General features: G+C 37.1%; 1 protein-coding gene across 6 annotated transcripts in view; it reads right to left on the reverse strand.

Moving 5' to 3' along the window:
- The window catches only part of HIPK1 (homeodomain interacting protein kinase 1), a 51,733-nt gene that overhangs the window by 17,245 nt on the left and 14,358 nt on the right, over positions 1 to 20,130 (reverse strand). For all 6 annotated transcript variants that reach the window (XR_009607004.2, XM_060621744.3, XM_060621742.3 and 3 more), the window contains exons 3-8: positions 14,515 to 14,638; positions 5,060 to 5,179; positions 4,163 to 4,249; positions 3,287 to 3,471; positions 2,807 to 2,969; positions 1,679 to 1,904 (exon numbers count right to left, since the gene is read on the reverse strand). Coding sequence is in view for 5 of the 6 variants with exons in the window: in XM_060621744.3 (XP_060477727.1) it covers positions 1,679 to 1,904; positions 2,807 to 2,969; positions 3,287 to 3,471; positions 4,163 to 4,249; positions 5,060 to 5,179; positions 14,515 to 14,638 (905 nt within the window). In the remaining variant the exon portion in view is untranslated. The remainder of the gene's footprint in view (positions 1 to 1,678; positions 1,905 to 2,806; positions 2,970 to 3,286; positions 3,472 to 4,162; positions 4,250 to 5,059; positions 5,180 to 14,514; positions 14,639 to 20,130) is intronic.

The raw sequence follows: 20,130 nt of genomic DNA on the forward strand, positions 1-20,130 counted from the left end.
TAGGCAGATGAGAGAATCATGTTCAATTTGCTCGTGTATAATCGGACATGATGACACTGGGTCACTTCCTAGGGTTGTTTGTGAGGATGAATTAAATACATGTAGAAGCAGTCAGAACATTATGTGGCATGTAGTAGTATGTACCAACTATCATCATCCTCATTACCTTAATTTAAAAACCCTTTGATTTGGAAATTTTACAATTTGCTCTACCTAGCTCCTCAGATTATTTAGACTTCCTAAGAAGAAAAAAATTTCCAAAGCTTATACTTACCTAATTACATCAAAAGTAGTTATACCACTTCTCCCCTCCATACCCAGTTTATATTTCATTTTGTTAAAGGAACTAAGAAGTTCTGCCTCATGTCATAAATATCATCTGAGAAGCAGCAGAAGACTTCAAAGTCCCACATCTGAAAACTGTTCCCATGAGATTCACTTTGGAAAAGATGAGGGGGAGGAATGTGGCTAGTTTGCTAAATTCAGTAGAAGAATCACTCAACATATGACAACCCAAAGTATAGAATTTACTACTATGCAGCATACACAGAAAATAATTTGGTAAGTTAGGCTAAATTTGCATTTACGGGTTTTGAATCTGCTCCTCCGCTCTCCCTGTGGTTTCTCCCTGGTTTACATCGCTATCGCTCTCCTGTCCTCCCGGTAATCTCTCAGTCTCCCCTATCCCCTCTTTTCCTTCTGCTTGCTCCGACTCTGTCAGAAACCAAACAAACAAGAGAGTCACAGTCAATAAGGAACTGAAGTAAAAAGATAAAAATGCTTTTATGTAAAGTGCTATAAGAAGCCTGAATCCTGGTTTATTTCCACAGGGTATAAACCTGACTTTCTGACTTTCTGTTGGGAAAATCAAGTGTGTCGTCAGAAAATATCCCTAAAATAATGTGCCCTTTCAAATGGTTCAGCAGATCAATAAACACATTTCCCATATTTCAGGAAAAAAGGAACTGGACAGACTGAATTACAGAACAATGAAAAAAATGAGGAAGGATAGGAATGTGAAAATTTAAATCTTATTGCAACACATGGGGTCAGAGCCTCCCTCTTCAGCTATTCTGTTCCTCTGTTGGTAGGAGTTTGCAGGAACAGTATGATTCATAAGCTGAAGCAGATAATCTTAATGCATTCCCCACACAAGTACTTCAACTTGTAGAATTTTTCAGTTCAGTAAATAATGCTCTTTATTTCTGAATGTAACTCACAAGGTTTCCGCATTCTTAAGCATAATTTTTACATTTTAGAATAAAATTATATTTTATTTGGAAGGCTAATTTTATTTAATAATGGAATGATACAGGAAACAAGATTCAACAGAACTTCTGTTTACAACAAATTTCTTCACGCTTAATATTTCCTGCATATTGAGAGATACATGCTTATACAAGATACAGGACATTGGTAGAAGGTCTCAATGGGCAAGAAATTGATATCAGGGCAGTTCAAATAAGAAAATGTTAACTGAACTCCCGTAATGTGTCAGACAGTACCAAAGTCAGATAAATAATCAATGTAAAAAGGGTAAATACACTTTGTTAATTTCAGTTATCTTCACAGTCAGAGTTTAAACCTGTCAGAAATCAAAACTAAACAACTAGATACCCAGTAAGGAACTGTCTACAGCAAGATCTGTGGGTTTGATATAACCGTTTCCCCCACTTACTTTGAAAAGCAGGTGGACATACTATAAATGTTTGTTGGAATGGATCTGTCTGAGTGCAAATTTGGGTGGTTCCAGGCTGCAAGGAAACACCCTGCTGGGCAACTCCAGGAACTGGCGCTGCAGATGATGGGTACAAAGCCGACTGGTAGTTTAGCAGTGAGACATCCGAATTAGCCAGAGAAAGAGTAGCAGCTGCTGCAGTAGAACTGGAAGCTAAAACACTGGCCTGAAAACAAAAGGATTACAGTTGTATACTGGTATAAAATGGAAATAACAATATTTTTACACGTGCAGAATCTGCTCAGAAAAACTTAAAACAAAGTTTTAAATGTAATATTAACTGTCTTTGAAATAACCCTCTGCTCAAGAAAATTTCCCAATCTCTAAATTTAAGGCATATTGTAAGGTTGAAGAAGAAAACAAAGATTTAAAAAATGGTCCTGTACCAACTGAGGTTGTATAAACCCTTATCTCTTCTTTCTGTGCAAAAAGTTGCTGGATGTGAGATACCACCAAATCTCATTTTAAAAGTAGATCTAGCTAAGAAATTAGGAAGCTTACGCCTTCAATAACAAACAAATGTAAATATCACCGTTTGGCAAACGAATGGAAAACCACTCTTAAAGTTAATTATTGGAAACACCAAACTGAACTCCTACAAACAGTGAGTAGATTGGTGATTGCTAGGAACAGGGTAGCAGGTGGAGAGAAAATGGGTGAAAGGTCAAAGGGTACAAAACATGCAATTACAAGATGAATACGTTCTGAGGATCTAATGTACAGCATCAAAAAAAATTATTGGAAACACCCTTCAATACATGTAACGAGACATATAAAACCTTTCCAACAGAGAGAAAGAGTGTCATCTGGCTAAAGTCAGTACAACTAACTAGGGTCCATTTATGGGACAACCTGAGAGAGGGCCTGGATTAGGCCTGTGTATCTAATTTTTGGCAACGCATGACTGGTAGGTATTATCAGTCTACCCTGTCTTCCATCACTTTTGCCAAGTAGAAATTTGTAAGAAGCAACAAGATCACCAAAGCAAAGATTGGTTTATCTCAACCTGTACTCTTACTAGTTTCTACCCTTCTTAGGTTTGAGTTTCCAAAATCATTTATTAAGTACCTGATTGTGCACTGTGTTAAGCTGGTTGCTGAAGCTCATGGTTAGATTTGTGCTTGTATTTGGGGCAACGTGTGTAGTGAAGGGACTCTTGATCTGACTCACTGTATCATACATGTGAACCCTCCGTTTGCAGATCTCCATGTTCTGAAAACAAGACTTAACACTGAAAAAGAGATTAAAGATTCAGTAAAATGAATGCTGAGATTTAAACAGATAACAAACAACTCAAGATGAATGTGGATCAACATTTTTACCCAAGTATATTTAAATAAAATGAATCAAGACTTTTTATAACCATAAAGAGAAAAAACCATACATCTTATTTTTAATCTCATGATTTTTCAGTGAGAAAGGAAAGCATCAGTGAGCCAAACATGCAAGCACCAGGAGTGCCACTCACATGTGACCACTCCATTTAAGCTGTAAGATGGTAACTCAACACAGAACCACATCAGGGCAAGTACCCCAGACCATACTCACTGATTGCTATGTGGAAAATCCAGAAGGTGAGTCATTGTCACAAACTGATGGTTAAGAGTTTTCAGAGGAGTAATCCTCTTATCTGCATCAATTGTTAGCATTTTTTTTAGCAGATCAATGTATTCTCTTCGATCCGCCTTCTCTGCCAACATGTCTGTTCCCTCTAGGTCTGTGGACATATTCACCTTCGAAGGAAAATTTAGAAACATTATACTTCATCACTTAATCTTGAATGCTGACACTAAACATCTGCATGACAGATTAGATAGACAGATACAGATCTAGGAGAAAAACCTGAGGAAATCCTTTTTATTATAGTATAATCATTTTCACAAGTGGAAGCTCTTCTTATGCTGTCTAATTAAAATCTTCAATTTGGTAGCATTTGAGTTTGTTGGTAGAATAAAGCTGAATGAAGTCTTTTCATTCAAAATTTGGACAAGTCAACAAAAGCGATTATTATTACTTAAATATATAAGTTTCTATTGAAAAAATTAAATAACACAATAAGTATAAAGTGTTTAAACAGAACTTGGAACATAATAAGCACTCAACAAATGTTAGCTCTTATGTAAGTATGTATTTAACAGAGAAAATAGGAAAGAAACCTTCAGAAATGGTATTTCAAAATACTGACAGGCAACAAGACCAGTTAAAGCAAAAGCAAAGGAGAAATAATTTTAAAAGTGTCCTTGGTTAAAATTCAATGTTCTTTTAATACATGGCAGAATATTAATGAACTTTTTTCTCTAAAAATTGAAAATATACTAGAAGATAACAGATTGAATCTATCTTTAATATAATTAATCAACAGAAGTGTGTCTCTGATTAAAGACATACATAAATGTCTGGCTTCCTGAAATTTTCTATACTCACCTGAGCCATGTCATCTAAACAATTAAAAATGTACTTTCGAGCTTCTTTTGATTTGATTCCAGTCTCCAATTCATGTTCTTCCGGTGTCTATAAAACAGATTTTTTTCAATTCCATCCATATACTACTCTCACATTTTGTTCTAAATTAAAACCAGAATACAAAGAGACAAGTATCTATCGTCACCCTGCCAACCAGAGATGGCAAACATGGAAGTAATTTACAACCAGAAAATCTTCTTGTGGACAGATGGCACCTGGATACCTGACTACCCCTTCAACAGTGCTAAATTAAATGTGGAAACAATGACGCAGCACTGCTCCTGAGGGGTGTCATAGAAGAAGGCACATTATCATTTTTCCCTTAAAGCTACGTTCAAATGAAATTATTTCAAATGCTAACTATTTAACAGGCTCAGAGGGAGACTCACAGGGTTACGCAAATTACTCAAGAGATCTCTCAAGTTAAAGGAATAGGTTCAGAAGTAAAAAACAGGTATTTGGATCAAGAAAATATGTAAGGCCTTAATGTAGGGAGTTAGAAAATTATGTTTTCTCACATCCATTGAGAATTCTCTAAAAAACAGTCATTGCTAAGTTACTCTAGTTCTTCCTGTGACTCAATAGGAAGCACTATTCTCTAATACTCCCTTCTCAGCTGCTGGTTCACATTTGCAAAATAACCTTAGACAAGTGAACAGGCGTCCAGTTTATTTTTTAACTAAGGATCGGATCAAATGTGTACAGTGAAATAATTTTTTCCAAGTACTTCCTCCTGTAAACATACATTCCCATCACGACCACCACCACCCCGTTTCCCTCCTCCACCTCAAGAATTTAATAACTAAAAAGTTGGGAGTAAGGAGTACAGGAATGAGTACTATAGTAGAGGAGACAGACCTTCAGCCTCCACAGCGGATACCCCAAATTTGGATCTCTGTTGAAAAACCTGGTTGTTTTTGTCCCAGCACTGAGAAGATATTCAGCGGGCAGGCCTTGTGTTTGTGAAATGTAACGAATCTGAAACATTGAAATCATTAAAACACTGATTTGGAGTGGAAAGGGGAAATATTAAAAACTTTTACACAAAGACATTACTGCTCTAGCCAAGTCAATACAAATGAAATTCATCTGTAAATACATAAATATGCTAACCCACTCACAGGTTAATTCCCAAATATTTATTCAGTTATTGCCATGTTACTATATGTCATTTACCAGGAAAATTCCATTTTGAAAATTTTGTTTGTAACCATTTTTGCTTTTTTTTTTTTTAAGTTTACTTATTTATTTTGAGAGAGACAGAGACAGCACGAGTGGGGGAGGGGCAGAGAGTGAGGGAGAGAGAATCCCAAGCAGGCTCTGTGCTGCCAGCGCAGAGCCCGACGTGGGGCTCGAACCCACAAAACTGTGAGATCATGACCTGAGTCAAAACCAAGAGTCAGATGCTTAACTGAGCCACCCAGGTGCCCCACCATTTTTGCTTTCTTGTTGACTTCTGATACAAAGTTCAGAAAACATCAGGAGATTTCTAGGACAGAAGAGAATAATTTTCAACAAACTATTCAATGGATCACCCACCAGGAGTTTTTTTTGTTTTCTTTGTTGATACATTATCAAATTTAAAAGATTTGGAAAACATTGTTATAAATGTCTTTCTTGGCTACTCTAGCTCCTGTCAATTGTCCCTATTCTAAACTGCCATAGAACTTCTCTCTCACACCATAAACTTAGATACTTCATTTAGCTTCTCTATCCCTACATCACTAGAGGGCAGGCACTGTGGTCACTCAATCAACATTTACTGAACACCTACTATGAACAAGGCTGGCAGTTCTCAAAGTCTTGTCTGGAGACCCCTGAGGGTCCCTAAGATCCTTTCAGGGAGTCCATGAAGCAAAAACTATTTTTAAAATAATACTAAGAAGTTATCTGTCTTTCATTCCCTTCTTACGGGTATAGAGATTTCTAGAAGGATGTGTCATTGCTCCAATGGTTAATGAAACGTGCTTGTATGTACTTATGTTTTTAAAATTTCCCAGTTTTATTGTTCATATTTGTTTGCTTGCACGATTGTCATGACTCAAGAAAGCAACAGAAGAGATGATTTGCTTTTCTCTTCACTACTGAGAGTATTACAACAGGCAATTTTTTTTTTTTACCAACTCTTCCATATTTGAATGGCTATACTTAAGATTAAATTAGAAACGTGTAAGCAAGGAAATAAATCTTACTTCCCACCACTCCTTCTAAAAATCTTCAGTTTTAATTTCTACTGTACTATATACTAGTAGATATAAACTACACAGAGCTCTTGGAGATCCTCGCCAATTTTTTAACAGTGTAAAGCACAGGTCAGCAAACTATGGCCTATACGCCAAATCTGGCCTACCTATCAGAAAACAGCAGGATACTACTCTTTTTTTTTTTTTAATTTTTTTTTTAACGTTTATTTATTTTTGGGACAGAGAGAGACAGAGCATGAACGGGGGAAGGGCAGAGAGAGAGGGAGACACAGAATCGGAAGCAGGCTCCAGGCTCTGAGCCATCAGCCCAGAGCCCGACGCGAGGCTCAAACCCACGGACTGTGAGATCATGACCTGAGCCGAAGTCGGACGCCCAACCGACTGAGCCACCCAGGCGCCCCTACTCTTAAATCTGTGGGAACTATGTAATGGGAAGCTAATACAGCATTAGCAAAACAGGAAAAAAAAAAACTTTTTAATGTAGATAAGAACATTTAAAAAAATTTTTTAATGTTTATTTATTCTTGAGAGACAGAGTGCGAGCAGGGGAGGGGCAAAGAGAGAGGGAGACACAGAATCTGAAGCAGGCTCCAGGCTCTAAGCCATCAGCACAGAGCCTGACACTGGGCTTGAACTCATGGACCGTGAGATCGTGACCTGAGCTGAAGTCAGACGCTTAACTGACTGAGCCACTCAGGTGCCCCAAAGACAATTTAAATGTGAACTTCTTTTGCATACAAAAAGGATGAAAAAATTTTTTAAATCCAGGATAAAATCTATGCAATAAAATACTACACAGACATTTAAAACGAACAAAGAAGTATAGTTATTGACCTGTAAAGATATTTCACAATGTAAGTAGAAAAAGCAGATTACAAATGAAATAATCTCACTTTTTAACAAAATTATTACATTTCACTGATTCTAAGAGGCATATTTTTTTTTTTAATTTTTTTTTTTTTCAACATTTTTTATTTATTTTTGGGACAGAGAGAGACAGAGCATGAACGGGGGAGGGTCAGAGAGAGAGGGAGACACAGAATCGGAAACAGGCTCCAGGCTCCGAGCCATCAGCCCAGAGCCTGACGCGGGGCTCGAACTCACGGACCGCGAGATCGTGACCTGGCTGAAGTCGGACGCTCAACCGACTGCGCCACCCAGGCGCCCCAAGAGGCATATTTTTTTACACTAACATCTCTGAAATCAAGATATATCTTACAACTGATAACTATCATGGTTTAATTGGCAGCATTCTTTCGTAGAGGTACAGAAAAATGTGTATATATCAATCAACAGTGTCTTAGATATGACCAGATATGCTCCTCTATATCCATAAGTTTATTATGTAGAATAGAATTATATATAGCACATATATTCATTCATTCTTTTAGTAAGTACTTATTGAGCCAGGCATTGGTGATTTTAAAAACAGACACGGTTCCTGCTCTCATAGACCTTGCAGTCAAGTGAGGGAGACAGACACTGAATATTCAAACTTTCAGTTGAATTGGCATTCTGAAAAAAAGAAATAGACTTGTATAAAAATACATCACAAAGGAACCTGAGTTAGATGGAGGACTGGTGAGGAAAAGCTCCTTGAGAAAGTAACACTTGAGCTAATAAATGAGTAGACACTGACTAGATGAAATGAATGAGTGGCACAGAAATTCCAGACTATGAGAACAGTATGTACATGGGCCTGTGCTAGAAAAAAGCATATTCTTAACCAGTACTGAAATGGTGCCACTGGTGCTAGAGCACAAAAAGCAAGTAGAAATGGTATAAGATCAATCTAGAGAAGGAGAGAGAAAGGGGAAAGACAACCCATGTAGGGGTTCAGAGGCCATATGAAGGATTCAGCCCTTTATTCTAAAAGTATAAAAACCCACTGAAGAGCAGGGAGGTAGCATGATCAAATGTGTTTTGTAAAAATCATTTTGTAAAAAAACTGGAGAGAGGTCAGAATAAAGGGAGATTGTCTAGTAACCCAGGCAAGTTAACAAGACAGCCTAGAGTAGGGTAGTAGCAATGGGAGGAGGGATCTCAATCATATTATATAATTATATATTTATTTATATATTATACATTTATGTATTTATTATATATATAAAAACATTAAAAATCTTTTTAATGTTTATTTACTTTTGAGAGAGAGACTGAGCATGAGAGAGTAAGGAGCAGAGAGAGAGGCACACACAGAATCCGAAGCAGACCCCAGGCTCTGAGCTGTTAGCAGAGCCCAATGCTGGCCTCGAACTCATGGATTGCAAGATCATGACCCGAGCCAAAGTTGGACGCTTAAGTGACTGAGTCACCCAGGTGCCCCTGAAAGTATTATATAATTGTTTACTTAATATCTCTCATCATCAAATTATAGCTTCCATGAGGACAAGGACAATGTTTTATGCAGCATTGTATCCCCAGTGTCCAAAGTAGGTAATCCATAAATACATGATGAAAATCAACAAATTATACATTTAAACACAAAATATGCCAAATCCTAATAGTGTTACCTCTAAAGGGTGGAACTACTAGAGACTGAAAGTTTTATCTCCTGGCCTACCGCATCTTTTCTAATTTTTCTATAGTAATGCACTTAAACAACAAAAATATTTTAAAATATTAATATTACAGAGGAGCCTGGGTGGCTCAGTCGGTTAAGCATCTGACCTCGGCTCAGGTCATAATCTCATGGTCTGTGGGTTCAAGCCTGGCATCAGGCTTTGTGCTCACAGCTCAGAACCTGAGGTCTGTTTCGGATTCTGTGTCTCCCTCTCTCTCTGCCCCTCCCCTGCTCACACTCTGTCTCTCTCTCTCTCTCAAAAATAAATAAACATTAAAAAAATTTTTTTAATGTTAGTATTACAGAATTAAATTAAGTGAAAGTAGAATGGGAAGCTATCATCCAGACATTACTTTTCATATAGCTTATAATACAGCAAAAACAAGTCTTACATTTATACAAACAAAAAGTATTACTGTCATTTGTTATTTTATTTTATTTTTATTTATTTATTTTTAATTTTATTATTTTTTTAAATTTACATCCAAATTAGTTAGCACATAGTGCAACAATGATTTCAGGGGTAGATTCCTTAGTGCCCCTTACCCATTTAGCCCATCCCCCCTCCCACACCCCCTCCAGTAACCCTCAGTTTGTTCTCCATATTTATGAGTCTCTTATGCTTTGTCCCCCTCCCTGTTTTTATATTGTTTTTGTTTCCCTTCCCTTATGTTCATCTGTTTTGACTCTTAAAGTCCTCACATGAGTGAAGTCATATGATTTTTGTCTTTCTCTGACTGGCTAATTTCACTTAGCACAATACCCTCCAGTTCCATCCACATAGTTGCAAATGGCAAGATTTCATTCTTTTTGATTGCCAAGTAATACTCCATTGTGTATATATATATATATATACACCACATCTTCTTTATCCATCGATGGACATTTGGGCTCTTTTCATACTTTGGCTATTGTCAATAGTGCTGCTATAAACAATGGGGTGCATATGTCCCTTCAAAACAGCACACCTGTATCCCTTGGACAAATACCCAGTAGTGCAATTGCTGGGTTGTAGGATAGTTCTATTTTTAGTTTTTTGAGGAACCTCCATACTAGAGTGGCTGCACCAGCTTGCATTCCCATGTCATTTGTTATCTTAAACAATTAAAATGTTTCCAACAAATTTGAAGCTATTAACTAATATTTAAAGACTCACAAACATTTGCTATATAATCTCAGCTCTAGTATTTATGAAAAATCCACAGTGGATATCATACTTATAGTGAAAGACTACTTTCCCCCTAAAACTTAGAACAAGGCAAGGATGTCAGCTCTTATACTTCTGTTCAACACTGTATTAGTGGTTCATTGCAAAGGAATTAGGCAAGAAAAGAAAAAAGGAATCCAGATTGGAAAGGAAGATGTAAAACTATTTTTATTTGTAGTTGGCATGATCTATAGTTAGAAAATTGTAAGGAATCCATCAAAACTATTAGAACTAGAGTTCTATCAGAAAACTACTAGAGGGGTGCCTGGTTGACTCAGTCAGTAAGCATACAGTTCTTGATCTTGGGGTCGTGAGTTCAAGCCACATGTTGGGTATAGAGATTACTTAATAAAAATAATAATAAATAACCTTTAAAAAGAAAAAAAGGAAGAAAAATACTGGTAATAGAGTTCAACAAGGTCACAGAATACAAGATCAATTACAAAACTCATTGTATTTCTACACGTTAGAAACAATCTGAAAATAAAATTAAGAAAATAATTCCATTCACCACAGCCAACAAAACAACAACAACAAAAAACAGAATACTTAGAAATAAAAGAAATGTAGGGGTGCCTGGGTGGCTTAGCTGGTTAAGTGTCCAACTCTTGATTTTGGCTCAGGAAATGATCTCACAGTTTGTGGGATCAAGCCCTGAGTCAGGCTCTGTGCGCTGACAACAAAGAGCCTGCCTGGGATTCTCTCTCTCTCTCTCTCTTTCTCTGTCCCTCCCCTGCTCACTCAGATGCGTGCACACTTTCTCTCTCTCAAAATAAATCAACATAAAAAAAAGAAATGTAAAACCTATATTCTGAAAATTACAAAAAGCTGCCAAAGAAAACCTAAAAAAAATCTGGTCACATTTATGGATCAGAAGACAGTATTGTTAAGATGCTGATACTTTCCAGAAATTCAATGCACTCACTACTAAAACAAAAACAACAACAACAACAAAAAAAAAAAAACAAGAAAAAATAAAAAACAAGAAAAAAACCCAATGACTTTTTTTGCAGGAAAAAAAATTCTAAAATTCATATGGAATCACAAGGGACCCCAAATAGCCAAAACAATCTTAAAAAAGAACAAAGTTAGAGGCTTCACACTCCCTGGTTTCAAAACCGACTACAAAGCTATAGTAACCAAAACAACGTGGTACCAGCATAAAGACAGATATAAGATACAGATGGAACAGAATTGACAGTCCAGAAATAAATCATTGTATTTACGGTCAACTGAGTTTTGATAAGGATGCTAAGACCTAGCTAAGATCTTAGCTTTCTCTGCTAAGATCTAGCAGAGAAAGAATAGTCTTGTAGCAAATGGTGCTGGAAAAACTGAATATCCACGTGCAAAATACTGAAAGTAAACCCTTGCTTTATTCTATGTTGAAAAATCAACTTAAAATGGCTCAAACATCTAAATGCAAGAGACAAAACTATACCTCTCAGAAGAAAACACAGGAGAAATCTTCATGACTTTGGATTTAGTAATAATTTCTTAGATATGATACCACAAGTACAAGTAACAAAAGGAAGAACTGGTCTTCATCAAAATTAAAAACTTTTGTGCAAACAATGCTATCAACTTAGTGAAAAGGCAACTCCAAGGAATGAGAGAAAAGTTTTGCAAATTATATATCTAATTAGGGATCAATACCCAGAATATATAAAAACTCCTACAACTCAACAACAATAAACAGCCCAATTCAAAAATGGGCAAAGGACTTAAGTAAACTTCTCTAGAGGAGATAAACCAGGTATCCCCTGGGGCGCACTTGAGTGAGGAAAGGGCAAAGAGAGAAGAGAGAACCAATCCCCAGTGGGCTCTGTGCTGTCACTTCATATCCATAAGGATGGCTGCTACCTTTAAAAAAAAAAAGAAAAGAAAAGAAAAGAAAAAAGGAAAATAACCAGTGTTGGCAAGGATGTAGAGAAATTGAAACCCCTGTGTATTGCTGGTAGGAATGCAAAATGATATGACTGCTGTGGAAAACAGTTTGTTTAATCATAAAATTTCCAGATAACCCAGTAATTCACTTCTTGCTATATATACCCCCAAAAAACTGAAAATAGGAACTTAAACATCTGTATGCCAGTGTTCATAGCACCATTATTCACAATAGCCAAAAGATGATAACTCAATATCCATCAAAACATAAATGGATAAACAAAATGTGATGAACATATATACAATGGAACATTATTCAGCCATAAAAAGTAACGACATTCTGATACACAGTACAGCACGGATGAAAACATGTTAATAAAGAAGCCCATCACAAAAAAACTACACATCGTGTGTAATAAATATGATAAATTACAATAGGCAAGTCTATAGAGACAGAAAGTAGATTAGTGGTGGCCAGGGGCAGGAGAGGGTACAGGTTAGGGGAGAATGGGCATTGACTGCTAATTAGGTGCAGGGTTTCATTACAGAGGGATGAAAATGTTCTAAAACTGGTTATGGGGATGGTTCACAACCCTGTGAACATACTAAAAATCACTGAGTTGTACACTTTAAATGACTGACTTACATGATATACAAAGTATATCTCAATAAAGTTGTTTTAAAGAAACTTGGCTGGAGGAACAGAGATCCTGCCACAGAAATCTTTTTGTATAACCAGAGATGCATCAGGATAACCTATCCCCAATCCTGCTCTAAAACAGCAGTATCCCATTTATTCAACATGGGAAAAATGACTTCCTCCTACCACCCACAGTTTCACATCTATGCACACTGGGCAAAAATCCTCAAAACTACCAGTTCATCTCTTTATTTTAAAAAGCCTCAGGCATACCTTAGCTTTTAAATCTAATTTTAGTTGGTTCTACTTCCCAGGAAAATTTATAGTACCAATCTGTTTACTAAAGTTGAAGGCTGGCCTAGGGATGGCACTTTCATGACTGTGATTGCTCAGAGTAAGGTTTCTTAACTAGGGATCCATGAATCTCCTAAATTTGTACTCAAAATACCATATGCAAATTTTTCTGAGAAGACTCACATCCCTAACTTCATCGGATTCTCAAAAAGGAGAATCAATAGTTTAGTTCAACCACCTGTGTTTTTGCCTCACTTAATCTCCTTCACACTTTTTTATTATAAAATAAGAAAGCTGGCTTCTTTCTCACAAGGTACAAGAGAGATTAAATTTCAAAGTTCAATATAACTAGTTACATCTCACATGAGTAATTCATTTTTTATGTTTCAATCAAAGACCTGCCCAAAGAGTCATATTTTTGGAAGGTGAATCTAAAATGGATCAAGGAATCAAAATTCTACGTTGAATAGGGAAAAACACTGTTTTGTTCTTTTTTCCTTTTAATAATTCCAGATAACCATTTACTTCTTTAAAAACAATAAACAAGGGCGCCTGGATGGCTCAGTCAGTTAAGCACCAGACTTCGGCTCAGGTCGTGATCTCACGGTTCATGGGTTCAGGCCCTGCGTCAGGCTATGTGCTGACAGCTCAGAGCCCGGAGTCTGCTTCAGATTCTGTGTCTCCCTCTCTCTCTGCCCCTCCCCTGCTCGCACTCGGTTTCTCTCTCCTTTTCTCAAAAATAAATAAACATTAAAAAAAAATTTAAAAACAAAAAATTAAAAAAACCTCATGTACTTACTATGTGCCAGACACAGTACCAGAAGCTGAGGATATACTGGTGGGATGAAACAGTCTATCCCCTCAAAGAGCTTACAGCATAGTGGTTAGAACCATTTTTATTAAAAGAATAAGAAATAAGAATTTACAATTTATTTCCCTTCATTTCCCCTTAGGACCAGCTCCTTGGGAAATTGCAGCATATTTTCTAAAGCTCCTTTGTTTTGAGATATAGACCATTTATTACAATACTTTTCAACTCCTATGATTTCCCTCCTAAATCGTATTTTACAGAGACCCAGTATATATCACAGCTTCCGGGGCCCAATGTGTTTCAATTTGTAGAGAGTACTTCAGCATATGGCATGTATAAAAGGAAGTAACAGCTCTGAGTGAGCCAAAGGTCACTCTTAAAATTCCTATTCCTCATCCTTCTTTACTTTCATATCTTAAAACTCACAAGACACATTTATTAACCAAAGTCAGTCTCTCTAATAAATCATCACAGATCTGGAAAGGTACCAATCTAAAGTAATATGAAATAAGAACCTTTCTTAACTGTTGAATTGCGAATGTAACATCAGATTAAAAAACAGGTAGAGAAAATTGTATTCTTTAAAAAATCCTTTCTAATTAGACTATTCTTTCCATATCTAAAAATTTCACTAGTAAGTACTTCTCTTCCTCTAAAATCTATTTCATTAGTAAATACTTGCTTTCTATTCAAGTATACACTCTTACCTGATCATATTCTGAAGCACCAGGATAAAGAGGCCATCCCAGGAACAGCTCAGCTATCACACAGCCCAATGACCACATATCAATAGCTTCACAAAACGGTAATCCAAGAATAATTTCAGGGGCTCTAGCAAAAACAAAAATAGCAAATTAAAAAATAAACATTATCTGGGGAAATTATGTTGACTAAGTCCCGTTTTAGTATCAGCTAAAGGTACATTGATTTAAAGAAACTGAAAACTATCTTTGATATAAAATCCATCATTTGAAACCTCTGGGGCCAGCTGTGTTTTGGAATTTTTTTTTTTTTTTTTTTTTTTTTTTTTAATTTCAGAAAGGTACTACCATGCATAAACTACATATTGCATAATATTCCCAATGGAGTTTAGGGAAGCACCCTCAAATCAAACACATTAATACTTCTGTACCGAAGTCAATGAATAGTCATACCATGTTGGTGAATAAAGACTTTAAGTAGCCTTATATTGTTTCTTTTTCTTAAATTTTTTTTAACATTTTATTTATTTTTGAGACAGAGAGAGGCAGAGCATGAGCAGGGGAGGGGCAGAGAGAGCAAGACACAGAATCTGAAGCAGGCTCCAGGCTCTGAGCTGTCAGCACAGAGTCTGACGCGGGACTCAAACTCACAAACCGCGAGGATCATGACCTGAGCCAAAATCGGATGCTTAACCGACTGAGCCACCCAGGCGCCCCGGCCTTACGTTGTTTCAAGTCAGACTTTGCCAATACACCAAACTTAGAAAAAGTTTTTTAATTTTGAGAGCTTTCTGGATTTTGAAATCACAGATTTCAGATAAGGGATCCCAGATAAAGGATCCCAGATTTATTCTTTTTACTCTTAGCACCTTTTTAATTACGGAAAAATCAATTAAGTGACCTGATCAATAAATACCCCTTGGTAACAGAAATGCCTTCTACAGAAATATAGTGGTTGGCAGCACTATAGAATATTCATTTCCATGAATGCTCCAAGTGAAAAACCTAACGCTAGGGAATCTTAAAGAGAAAATGAAGATAATACCATAAGCCTAGAGCTTTATATGTATGAATACATTCAAGGTAAAATTATTATCCCCATTTATAGAGGAAACTGAGGCAAAAAAATTTGCCCAAAATCACAGTTAATAAGTGGCAGAGCTAGAATTTGAACCGTGGCTATCTGGCCCCAGAACTGAGTATATTGTACTGTCTCTAAATAAGTAAGAGTTAAGCACATACCCACCTATATAAATCAATTTGGCTTGATGGTATACATGGCATTTTCCAACCACGACTAAAATTATGAGATAAATGGGTTTTTAAGGGGAGGGTGATAATATGTATCACTAATATCAATAATAATTATAGATGACACTTATATAGTGCTTACTCTGTGCCATGAAATGTTCTAATAAGCTCTTCATAAATGTGGTCACTTATTCCTTTACAACAATCCTATGGAAGTAGGTATTACTAATGTTAAGTCATCAATTCTAAGATGAATGTTTGTTTCACTTTTTTTAAAAATTTATTTGAGAGAGAGACAATGAGCACACAAGCAACCATGAGTGGGGGAGGGGCAGAAAGAGAAGAGAGAGAGAATCCCAAGCAGCATCCGCATTGTCCGCGTGGAGCCCGGGAGCCCGATGCAGGGCTTGAACTCACAAACCATAAGATCATTATGAGCTGAGCCGAAATCAAGAGTCGGACGCTTCACCAACTGAGCCACCCAGGCATCCCTGTTTTTTTCATATTTTAACATTCCTGAAATCAAGAAGATTCTTGCAAATGATGATGTATTTTAGTTCACTGGCAGTGCTTGTACTTTCTTATTGGGACCTAAATAATGTTTCTTTTTCCAATCAATGGTGTATCAGATTCTATGTAATAAAGTATCATTTCCATTTTACAGATGAAGAAACTAGGCATTGAGAAGATAAGTAACTCACCGAAGGCCACATAATTACAAAATGATGGAGGCCAGGCAGTCTGGATGTAAGGTTTGAGCTCTTAAACATTTTATCATCATCTCCAAATAATTTCCTTTCCTTCTTACAAGTCACAGAATTGGAATGTGTAAGGGAATACCAGCTCCAGACCCCTCAGCAGATCTCTCCATCTAACAGGCTATGAACCCTCATGGGATGTATAGGTTTCCCCAACTTCACTTTTAAGTAATATGTGCTTATTGTTGCTCTGGAGCAGGGAGGATTGAGCAGGCAGAGTATAAAGATATTTCCTAAAATAAGAATATCCTCCCCAAGTACTTTTCTAAGTAAGTAGCCCTTAGAAAATAAGGTAAAGTAGAGGACTCCATAGGGTCTAGAGGCTTTCCTGACCCTTGTACAGAAACAGCAGAAGGATGATCCGAGCCTGCTGAGACTTCCACTATTTGACAGCTATGGATAGAACGACTACTATCACCTGTTTTTATGCTATTTGAGGTGAACTGTGGTTCTGCGAACCAAAGAAACAACCTTCAAAGGGGATACTCTTTGCAGGTGGCTAGAGCCACATATTACTGAGAGAGTTTCAGAGTTTAATTAAACCCCAACCAGTATAGCATGTTTTTAAGATGGCACAAATTTAATAGCATTAATAAACTAGAGAGTAAGACTATCCAGAAACATAAAAGCTTTTCTAAAATTGAAAAGGGACAAAATTTTTACTTTCAGTGAGCAGAATCGTTAATTTCCAAGTTCATGACAGTGCCAAAAATAGCTGGCAGGGAAAGTGCAAATGGCTTTGTGCCAAAATAAAAACTGGGCTTAGAACATTCCTAAGCATCAATTGAAGAGCAGCAGATTGATTCTGCCATTCTCACTATACCAGGAAGACATTTTAAAATCCAAAGGTAGGTCACAGGGAGGGGCAGGCTACCCAATAACTTACTTCATTAAAAAAGTAGCAATAATATGTGGTAATCGTTAGGCTTCCAAAGCTTAAAGTTTCAGAGAAATTAAGAAAAATACTAATTCCAGCCCCCAAGCTCCATTAGACAAAAAAAAAACAAAAACAAAAACAAAAACAAAACCCTAAAGACTGGCTGGAATCAGTTTTTCCATTTGGTCTCACTCTGCTTCTGGAGTAACAAAAGCAGCTAAGGATTTTTACCAAAAACTCACTAAAAGAGTAATTCTACCCCATCTACCACACAAAAAGATGAGTACCAAAAGAAAAAAAAAGCAAAAAAAAAAATAAAATAAGGCTGCTCAGTCTACTGAGAGCTTTTCACTACCATTAGAACTAGAAATGCTGGCTGACCTAAACTCTAAGAAGCAAAAAGATTGAAATTATTTTCTTTTACTGCGCAGAACAGCATCATTTAAAGCAAGTACTTCTCTAAAGACTGAATGTTTTAAATTCTGAATTCAGATTATAATTCTTGGTACTATCTTCATTACTGTATCATCTTTCCCCTTGGCCTCTATTATTTTTCAATCCCTCAATAAGAACTCCAGGCAGTAAAATTCTGGTTCTACTTTACCTGTATAATGATACTGAGATAATTATTTCTCTAGGTCCCTTTCTAGCTCTGACATTCTAACAACTGATCAGTAAAAAACATTACCTATAGAGGGGCGCCTGGGTGGCTCAGTCGGTTAAGCGTCGAACTCTTGGTTTCGTCTCAGGTCATGATCTCACCGTTTCACGAGTTCGAGCCCGAGTCAGGCTCTGCAGTGACAGTGCTGTGAAGCCTGCTTGGGATTCTTTCTCTCTCTCTCCCTCTCTCTCTACCCCTCCCCCTTTCACGCTGTCTCTCTCACTCTCAAATTAAATAAATAAACTTTAAAAAAATTTTTTTAGGGGTGCCTGGCTCAGTCGGTTAAACGTCCGACTTCGGCTCAGGTCATGATCTCTCTGTTCGTGAGTCCAAACCCTGTGTTGGGCTCTATGCTGACAGCTCAGAGCCTGGAGCCTGCTTTGGATTCTGTGTCTCCCTCTCTGTCTTTCCCCCACTGTACTATCTCTCTCTGTCTCTCAAAATTGAATAAATGTTAAAAAAAATTTTTTTTAATTTTTAAGATTATCTATAGAAGCACAGGGAAGAGAGGGAAAAATCCAAACTGACAATATTCACTTTTATAGGAAAATGGCATTAATTGTACTTTAGACATGGTGAGTGTCTTTTCTTTGAAAATACATCCCATCCTTAAAAAACAAATACTAAACAGGCTCTGATTACTGTAACCAGGTTGTAGAAATAGCAATCCCTGTCTTTTGATTTCTCAACTTCAAACTTCTTTAAACTAAAAAATTCCTCCAAAGTTATAAAGCGTTATTTTATTAGAACCCAGAGCAAGCTGTGGGTAGGATCACTTAACAGCAGAAACTATTCTCTGCTCATTTTCATGAACACTCTTTGTTTCTTCCTGCCCATCTCAGAGGCATCAAACTTACTTACCAGATCAGATATGTTACATAAAGTCTTAACTTCCTGCATCTGTGGCTTAGGTGAAACTGTAGTATGTTTATTTGTCTAGGATAAACTGAAAATATGCTTTCCTTCTCTAGACTTTGTCCTTCCATATATAACAAATACAGCGATCTCAACTTTCAATAAAGGACAGTTTTCCATTTTTCAGAATGGAAAAGCACTGAGCTTGTAGGCATGGCAAACCTTTGTGCCTGAAACTCAAGCCCCAAAGACAGCAACTTTTCTTGAAATTAGTCTACATTTACGTTTAAAGTGCCCAGGAAATAAAGCATATTATTTCCACTGCCTAAGGCGTTTAGCCATGCCCACTGCTAACAGAGACAGGATGGTGGCAAAAGTTTGTCAACTGATAATATTTTGGCATGTTATCAGCAAGATGAAACAATGTAAACTAAAAAGGAGGGGAAGGGGAAGGCTGGCTTTGGAGCCAGGATGCTTCAACGGCCAAAGGGATTTTACAGAGGTTTTCTGAAAGATAACAGGGTGAGGACGTAATAGCCTCTAAAAGCAACACGAAGAATACCACTGTGGATAAAACTAATGATAAAGAAGGAATGCCTGAGCTGCTATTCCATTGGCTTTGGGTTCATTATCAAGTATTGCTGCGATAAAACAGAAGAGTCCCACTGCTAAATCCTAAATGCAGTCAAGCCCTGGATATTGGACTTCAGTATGCACACTAATTACTCAGTAATACACAGAAAGAACTCCTGTTTTTAAGGGGTAAACTTAGCTCCATTTAAAATTACTCCTATACTCAGCAATTCAATGCAATGGATTTGCAGGATGATTTGTTGAAGAGTAATCACCAGTGGACTTAAAAATTTGAAAATCCTATTTGTTTCCAAAAACAAAACAACCAAATTACTCAAATCGCAGCTTGAATTTAAAAGGACAGGGAGGGGCGCCTGGGTGGCGCAGTCGGTTAAGCGTCCGACTTCAGCCAGGTCACGATCTCGCGGTCCGTGAGTTCGAGCCCCGCGTCGGGCTCTGGGCTGATGGCTCGGAGCCTGGAGCCTGTTTCCGATTCTGTGTCTCCCTCTCTCTGCCCCTCCCCCGTTCATGCTCTGTCTCTCTCTGTCCCAAAAATAAATAAAAAATGTTGAAAAAAAAAAAAAATTTAAAAGGACAGGGAAAGGAGCAAAGACAGCAACCTAACACTGAAAATTATTCAAACGAAT

Source organism: Panthera onca, chromosome C1 (genome assembly GCF_046562875.1).
Source record: "Panthera onca isolate mPanOnc1 chromosome C1, mPanOnc1 haplotype 2, whole genome shotgun sequence".
NCBI classification, from domain to species: Eukaryota; Metazoa; Chordata; class Mammalia; order Carnivora; family Felidae; genus Panthera; species Panthera onca.